Source organism: Macrobrachium rosenbergii, chromosome 20, assembly GCF_040412425.1.
Source record: "Macrobrachium rosenbergii isolate ZJJX-2024 chromosome 20, ASM4041242v1, whole genome shotgun sequence".
Taxonomy (NCBI): domain Eukaryota; kingdom Metazoa; phylum Arthropoda; class Malacostraca; order Decapoda; family Palaemonidae; genus Macrobrachium; species Macrobrachium rosenbergii.
The window spans coordinates 251,191-260,000 of record NC_089760.1 but is presented as its reverse complement, the minus strand read 5'-3'; the positions used below and the strand labels follow the sequence as shown (position 1 = coordinate 260,000).

The 8,810-nt window shown below is 36.5% G+C and overlaps 1 protein-coding gene across 3 annotated transcripts in view; it reads left to right on the top strand.

The window, feature by feature from the left end:
* Positions 1–7,485, top strand: part of LOC136848988 (uncharacterized) — a 49,312-nt gene extending 41,827 nt beyond the window's left edge. The window contains exons 4-6 of one of the 3 annotated variants that reach the window (XM_067121801.1): positions 1,385–1,496; positions 6,835–6,934; positions 7,187–7,485. In XM_067121801.1, coding sequence (XP_066977902.1) covers positions 1,385–1,496; positions 6,835–6,890 — 168 coding nt within the window. In that variant the 3' untranslated portion in view covers positions 6,891–6,934; positions 7,187–7,485. Of the gene's footprint in view, positions 1–1,384; positions 1,497–6,834; positions 6,935–7,183 lie in introns of all 3 variants that reach the window. The other 2 variants (XM_067121800.1, XM_067121802.1) reach the window with 2 other exon arrangements.
* The last annotated feature ends 1,325 nt before the right edge of the window (positions 7,486–8,810 follow it).

Genomic DNA, 8,810 nt, shown 5'->3' with positions numbered 1-8,810 from the left:
CATTTTCATCAAAGTCTTGAATCCTAAAGCTACCAATTACCCTTTCACAAGGATCCTTGAGTTTGCCTTCGAGTTGAATTCGCTGCAACCATATCAATAGGTGCGGAGATTCTGTTTGAAAACTTGTAGCTCAGTTATGTAGTTTCATGTTTCTCATCCTATGCAATTTCGAAATATGGAACCTCTTCCTTCGTCCGCGATTTCAATCTCGGTTTTGTCGTCAGTTGAGGAGATAAGGTTAATTTACACTATGTACTTAGATGGAATTGGTGTCTTCGGCTCTCTTGTAAAAATTGAAAGGGTCATGGCTCCTTATGAAACCGTTAAAATTATGTAATGCCATGATTTCTAATTCCTTTGCCGGGAATAATATACACGTCGAGTTTATAGAGGTTTTAACCGTCGAAGATGCGTGTGCATTTCAATATGAATTAACCTGATGAGGAAGATCAGTTATCTTTTAATATATGATAAATAGTTATTAACGGTGTTCTACCTACGATTTCTAAAGTTCTAATGGAGTAAAACTTTCAATATTACCGTTTACTTACTTCGTAATCTTGGCATTTGGGCCTGAACGGACCTTGTAATAATATAGTCTGTTCCATGGGACCTCAGATCAAAAGGACCGTTGTATCAATTACAAAAAATCATTACACTATAAAACATAAGTGTGAACAGAACAATGGCTTTAATTTATTCTTTATTAATCTCTTCCATTTACAATAAAAATTATGGTGTTTACATCAAATGTACTACAGATGATGTATAGATTCACACCTCTGTATCAGTCAGTACCCACACATACTGACTCAAAATTAGTGTTCAGAATTATATTGTATAAGGCACAGCAGAATGATAAAAGACTCTAAAATTAAAATCATTGTGGTTCTTAGGATTCCTCCTCGTCTGCCCTATAAATTCTGGTGCTAAGTTACCATTACGCTCAAGCATCGACCGCTAAAGACATTCACCCCGACAGCAAAGGCGTCTTTATTATCGCCGTGATAATTAGGTGACTTACGAGGGCGAGCTCATTACCTTCTTTTCTCCCTCATTTTAAGCCTCTCCGACAGCGTAAGATTAACCCCTCTTCTTCTATACCCTGCCAGAGCTAATCTCTTTCTCCCTACTTCCCATCATCGTCATCATCATCATGTGAGAGAGAGAGAGAGAGGTTTCTGAAGCTAACGTTCTTACGTACGTTAAAATGTAATTTTCACTATAACAAAATTACTATTGTGAGTGCTAAGCTTATTACTACACAATAGACTTCAACAAAGTGCTGCGGCAAAAAGAAATTATTTTCTTAAGTAATAAGCCCTCAAGGCTTTGGCTTCTTCTTTCGTGCGCTTCACGTTATCTTTTTTTTTTTTGTCATCAGGTTGTTGTCGAGTTGGAGAGACTGGGAGGTCTGTTGATCGCTTCCGTCCGAGTCAACCACACCGACCTCCTATCAGCACTCGCCTCCCTTCAGCAACTGGCAGCTTCTGCTGGTAAGAAATTTTCATTGACACATACAATCAGTTGAATGAACAACAAATTATTTTATTATTTATTTTCATTACAAATTTTTAATACTTTATGATGATTTATTGATGATATCGCTATCAGTCCACAAGATGAGGTTATTCATCCTTATTAGCAGAAGTGACTTACTCGTACTTTAGCATCAAACCAAGCAGTCAGGTAAACCATGCGCGTTAGGTTATAGAAAGTGTCAATATTTGGTTGGGATGTCACGGGGGGTTCGTGGGCATCATTTCTCAGGTACAAAAACAAGCATGTGTGTATTTACTTAGGGATGCACTGTTTCTTCATATTTGTATATTTGCTTACAGGTGGTGCTTCCTGATAACGTTGCAAAGTCTTGATAGGTCTTCTTTTGTTGGTGGGTGTTGTTGGTAGGGAAAAATTAGCTGGTCATGCTGAACACCCACTCTGTGGGAGAGGCGTTAATTCCTTCGGGTGCTGTATGTAACCCAAGCAGGACCCAAGGGTAATGGTGACTTCCATTTGGGTCAGTCACACCTAATGTTGAGGGCTTTCTTTCAAGATCGATGGGTCCTTTCTGCCTTGCTGTTGGTGGCTGCGTTTAAGTAGTGGTTTGGTGAATTTCCACCCCCATTAATTTACCTAGGGTGGTCCATACCTTACAGACAAATACTTCTCCTCCATTGTATGTTAAGGAGTGTCCAAGCACCATCACTTCCTACACCGGAGTTGTTTCTTGCCAACTTCTGTTGCCATGAAGATGTATCGGCATCCATCAGGTTTGTAAGTGACTAAACTGTTGTCTAGGCTGAGGGAAATTGTCAGTGTGAGATTCTATGTCTTGGCAGATTAGGCATAGTTTTTGTCCTTGATCTTAAGTCCTCTTTGCTCCTTGACAGAAGAATTTGTTTCACCAACTTTGCTGTGGTTCTCTTTGAAGGGTAGGAGAGGCATAAGGGTGAAAACTTTTTCCAGAGGCCTGTTGGCGGCAGATTGCATGTAAAACCCATGCTTGTGTCACAGGATTATTCGCCCTGTGTTGCTGACTGAGACACCTTTCTGTCATAGATTAATGATGGCTGTGTGGTCATAATTTTTGTGGTCATAACTTGTTTTGCTGCACTGGAAAGTTCATCGTAGATGATTCTCACTTGAACCCCGATAATTTCTATAATTTCTATCCTGGATGGTATGGCTGATATTTTACAACGTCTAGTGCTTTTGGGGTAAATGGGACAGACATCACTTGCCGACACTTTGCAACCGAAAAATTCAACATAGGATGCCCTGATAACACTTATATCCCTCACCAGGTCAGTCTTCTTAGGTTCAAACTCGAGAGAGAGATGGAGTGAAACCAGAGCTGAGAGGCTCATGTTTCATATGTTATCAGTTCTTTATATTAACAGACTTGGCCATAGTTAGTCTGTAAATCACACTTTGACCTAAAAACCACGCTGCGTCTACTAATTTGGTGGAAGATGACCTTTTGCTCTCTCTCTCTGAGAGCAGAGCCGTAGGTGAGACGCTTGCATTTAGTCCACTAGTGGCATTTTTGTTGGTAGGGCATGACCATATTTAGTCTGTTAATTGCCAGGACTTAGGTGCAAGAATCATCCTAGTCTACCAAGTTGTTTGGAGGTCACTAGGGAAATTTATTGGTGGTCTCTGACCTGTTTGAAGAAGGCCCATGGGCTGAATGAGCATGTACAGGTGACCTGTTGCCCACGGCGTTTAGGGGACCGCTTGGTGACCATATGGGCACATGGCAGTGAAAGCATTTTTGTCAGAGGCTGCCAAACCTGGCTTCATCATCAAAGCTGTGAAGCTGACATTCAAGTGACAGTAAGAATTATGGGGACGTAACATTGCATAGTGCAACATGCCCACCCTTCTGTGTTTTGGGGAAATTTTAATCAGCATATTTCGCACTGTCTTAATGTTACTAAAAATCACATTTGCAGTGCATTGAAAGTTCTGAGCAACTTGGGCACTACTTTGAATTTCTCGCTGCTGTTGCTTACTCTTAATTGCTATTTTGCTTTCAAGTGATTTTCTTCTTTTTGTTATGTAAAAGTTTTCTTTTGTACAAAAACTCTCTCACTTTGTTCATTGTACCTTGAAAATGTGTAGTAATTACGAGGAAGTGCTCGGTACTCAGTATTTCAGTTTCTCCTTGTGGCGAACCTGCGTACATATTTGTACATATAAATAAATAAATAAATAAATGTATATACATATAGATAGATAGATACATACATACATACACACACCCACATATACAATATATATATATATATATATATATATTTGTTTGTATATATATATATCGATATATATATTATATCACTAAAAGATTTTACCTATTATATATAGAATCTATATTATATAAATATATATATATATATATATATATATATATATAAATATATTTATATATACACATATATATATATGTATATATATATACATATATATATACATATATATACATACATATATATGATATCATATCTCTCTCTCACTTTCTCACACATATTATTTTATATATGAAAGTTTATAGCAACATGGCAGTTAATCATTTTCTTCTTAATTCTTTCAAACTGCCGGAAAGATTTTCTATCTTCATCAAGCAACTGGAAAAGCAAATTAATAATTATTCGAAGAATTCTTTTATAGTTTAAAAGCAGTAATATCTGGCGCTTGACTACAAGATCAAGAAAAGAGGCCATTAATGGCGAACACAGTTGGTAGAACGAATTTGCTTCTAAATGAGTTTTTGAAAACATTCCGGAATAGTTTATATGTAGGCAGTGGGTGAACTAGTCCTGGACCTCGCTCTTTGAAGATGAAAGAAGCCAAGAATATCACCAAATTTACAAAAAAAAAAAAAAAAAAAAAAAAGTAAGTGTATACTCACATGTATGAAACGCTATAAAAAAAATAAGAGTATCAGTAAGTGCTGAACACATTATAATATTTACTCAAAATTACCCCTTACGTGCCCGCGGAATTAAATCCTTACTTTGCCTTTGAGTGTATATTAATTTTAAATTTCCCATGCACAAAAAGAATGAAATGAAAACCTCGGAAAATAAGCGTCTTGCTCTGTAGCTTTTCTCCTAATCATTTTGATGAGAATTTAGCGCCCTGGGAATAAATAACTTTCCCATTTCCCTCCCAGATTTATGATCAACCACCCGACGGTTCTTGATGGTGACGTGTCAGTCTGAGTGTGAAAATGAGGGCCACACACCATCCCCCTCGGGGGAGATCCTCGGGGACCTAATAAGTACAACTTTCATTTCTTCATTTCCCTCTGGACCCTGATTACCATCCCCAGTCCTCCATTATTATTCATCGACGGAATTGAATTACAAGTTTTTCCTCTCCGCTTAATTTTTTCCAGCCCAGTTAATTTGGCATCATTGTAGGGTAATCATGTGGGGGTAAATACGGAGACCCGCCATGTTAAGGCAGCAAATAGCTTCATTAGAATTTTAAACCGAGTGAAATTAGAGCAGGTGAATTAATCGTATCCTCCAAAGGGACGAGAATTCAACGTTTTGGCCCTTGTGGCCGCATGGCTTTAAGGTTCATTCTCAGTTCCAGGCTGAGGCAGAACCTACACTGCAAAACAGCCCTTGTCGCCAAGCGTCACAGGGACCAGTTTCGCCGAGGCTGCTGCTGCCTCGCGAGCCCCAGTCCAATCAATTAAGATTCGATATCGTCTCAAGTCGTGAGCAATTTGACATGGCAAACATAATTTTTTTGCGGCAATTGACAGTTGCATCATCAACGCGGGCGATGGGAACACGAAACGCCAATCTGAGGAATGGGAAATTAAAAACATGTTCGCCTGGAATTCGAAACTAGTTTATACCTGACGTCGTTTAATGCGAATGGGGCGATAGCACCCCATCACCGGCTCCTCTAAAAGAGCGTCACAAAATTTCATTAGGCTAAAAATAAACCGTGCCATAAATATTTCATTATATTTCTATAATGAGTAAATTCATCACTGAGGAAAAATCTGATGAATCTCCAAGAGTAAGAAAAGTATTGAACAATTTAGGTGGCAGACGTTACGTTTAACTTCAAATCTCGAGGTTCAGATCGAACCTTAAGATGTATCGTTGTATCATGCGGGACATAGCTGATGAGTCACCCAAATTTGTGGCCACTGGAAAAGTAAAAAAAATATGATGTTCATAATCTCTCCAAGTTTGTTGTTCTCATGGTTAAAAAAAAAAAAGAATAAATGAATAATAAAAAAGGCCCTCCCACAAAGTTTTGTTCAGTCATTTTATTTACTAAATTAAATACAGACTAGCTCTCATCTACACAAATATCAATTAAAAACTTAAGAAGGACAAGAGACGCATGTAAAATAAATTTTTTTCCTGAAAATGGGGAAGCCTTAGCCTCTGCCATTATCTCTCAGTGAACGACGATTTGATACACTGCAGAAACGTTCAGTGATATGAAACGGGAAAACTTACTGACTGATTTTAACAGACTGCCGTCAGAAAATGCTGTTTAAAGAACGCAAACCAGTTAAACAGCGGACAAAAACTAACCAGTTAAATTTCTCTCAGTACTAGTCATAAAAATCACCCAAACAAATATATAAACAAAATCATTAAAAAAATCATTCTTGTTGACAAGATTCTTCCAGGTTAAATGCTTAGCACACAAGGCTCCGCGTTGCTTAATATCCTTTTTAACATCTTGAATCCATCTTGAGTAAAAGCACCCTTTACTCAAGATATTCATCAAAGATCATGCACAAGAGGATAATTGTTTATTTTTCACTAAAACTATTTAAAAAGGTTCAAATATTGCACAGGTCATCCATCCTGACTCAGCCACAGCAATTTGAGTTTCTGGCAGTGCATGGGTTGGAGGACTCTGTATATAGAATTACTTAGCATATCACCAGGCAGCAGTCACTGGGTTATGTAGAATACAGCAGAATATGTAGACTCATGACCAGTGTACAATGGGAAAACAGGAATACGAACGAGGAATTCCAGCGCCAAGAGACTGGAGCAAAGTCTAAGATCTAAAAGACTGATATGGTTCTGGCATGTAATGAGAAGGGTTGTAAATTATTTTCTCATTCAGGAAAGCAGTAGCTGTGGAAGTAATAAGACGGAAACCTGTAGAAAGGCCTAGCAAATCATGAAAAAATGGGACAGGTGAAGACCTAGATGTGATAAAAGTCCAGGCAGAGAGAGCGCGGGGTTTTCTTGAAGGAAAAACGTCAGTGTTACGTTATTCCTTGATTACCATTTTTATTGTCGTTGGAGAGCTTCATCACTTTCTGCTATATTTCAGGTCTGGTATCGTACGCTGATGTTGACATTCAAAGTATATTGGCCAGGGCAGCGTGATAACTAGCATAACCTTCAGTCTTCCACAGTCATTTGACATAAAGGTGAGATTTCAGAGTGAAAACATTGTCTCCATAATTTTAGGCAGTTTTCAGGGAATAATTTTCTTAAAATTCTCTCCCAACGTTAAACGAAATACAGTGGTTTTGTTAATAAATAAATGGGGTTGGATAAAGAATATATGAACTGATTTAATGCTTACTATTTCACAATCATACTTTTATCAGATAATGCGAAATAGAGAGAGAGAACTTGAGATCATATTTTAAGTGTAATCCTCTAACTATTTTCAGCAGTGCCTTCTAAACTTGCAGCCTTCTGGAGAAGAGAGAGAGAGAGTACACGGAATTCCACATTTGTGGAAGATAATATATAAAATATTGTAAAAGACATCATCAAATGTCTCAAGACATGTTTAGTTTAGACATAAACAAGTGAAAGTATGTATAATTAACTGCCAACACATGATCTTGTGTGCTTGCAGTACATATGTGTATACAATCATTTATTTCTGTTCCACACGTGATTGTGTGTTGCTTATTTCTATATATATATATATATATATATATATATATATATATATATATATATATATATATATATATATATATATATATATATATATATATATATATATATATATATATATATATATGATGAAGGTTTGTCCTGTCGCGCACAGATATTAAGCCACGAATATCACCTTGAGTAGAATTCATTATACATAGGGAACAATTCACATCCAAGGAATTATAGTTGATAAGCGCATTTGCCCGCTTAGGAAAAGACGCACTTGTCAATTATAATTTTTCTTGATGTAAATAATCCCAAGGGTGAGGTGAATTCGGTATTAAGTAATACTTGTGGCTTAATATTCGTGAATAAAAAGTCATGTGACAAAACATCACACGCACACACACACTCACACACACACACACACACTTTTATATATATATATATATATATATATATATATATATATATATATATATATATATATATATATATATATATATATAAATGTAAGGCCTCCAGGGGCTCAAATAGCCGAAAACCGAATTTGCAACTTGCTCAAGGTTTTGTATAATGTTTTAGATGTGAGCAGTAGGTACCTAGTTATTCTTAACTAAGATTTTATTCTTTTTTTAATACTCTGGAAGAAATCATGTTAGTGCGGCGGAAGGCGTGGCCGCTTAGATATCCAGACACTGCTTTCGTAACGTAACGTAAGAATATCAGAAAATTCTGCTGTAAAGGCGTGCTTGATAATACAGTTATGGAATAATACATTGGGAAAATTATTATTAATATAGAAGAAAACTGTCAGATTCGTAATAATGTCATGCAGTACTAAATGAAATGACCATTGAAAATTCTTCTTGGAAGCGGGCAGGGAGACGTGAAATATATAATAACCAGTTTGACTATATTTTCCTCGTTTATTTATTTGGGGGGGGGGTTTTGCCAGAATTTGCTCACGGCTTAAGCCAAAATTCCGACAGACAGTGTAAAATATTAGTGGAAAAAGTGGCGTAAATATTTCCAGTGTATTTATAATACTTTATATCAATGTACTATATTTCACACTAATTTGCCATGTAAAAAGATTCATGAAAATAACTTTATTTGTTGTTAATACTTCAAAAAATACCGATTAGGAAAAATTCTGCTAAATTGATTTATGTTCACAATAAATCTGTACTATAAATCTGTGGAAATGTAGATACTGGGAACTTGTGAAATTATTCATGTAAAACTGTGGATATATACTGTTGCACTTTAAATCTTGTGTGGCCACACTTAAGCAAACACTTGCTTCTGAAACTCTCAAACACACACACACACACACACACGCACACACACATAGACATACATATATATATATATATATATATATATATATATATATATATATATATG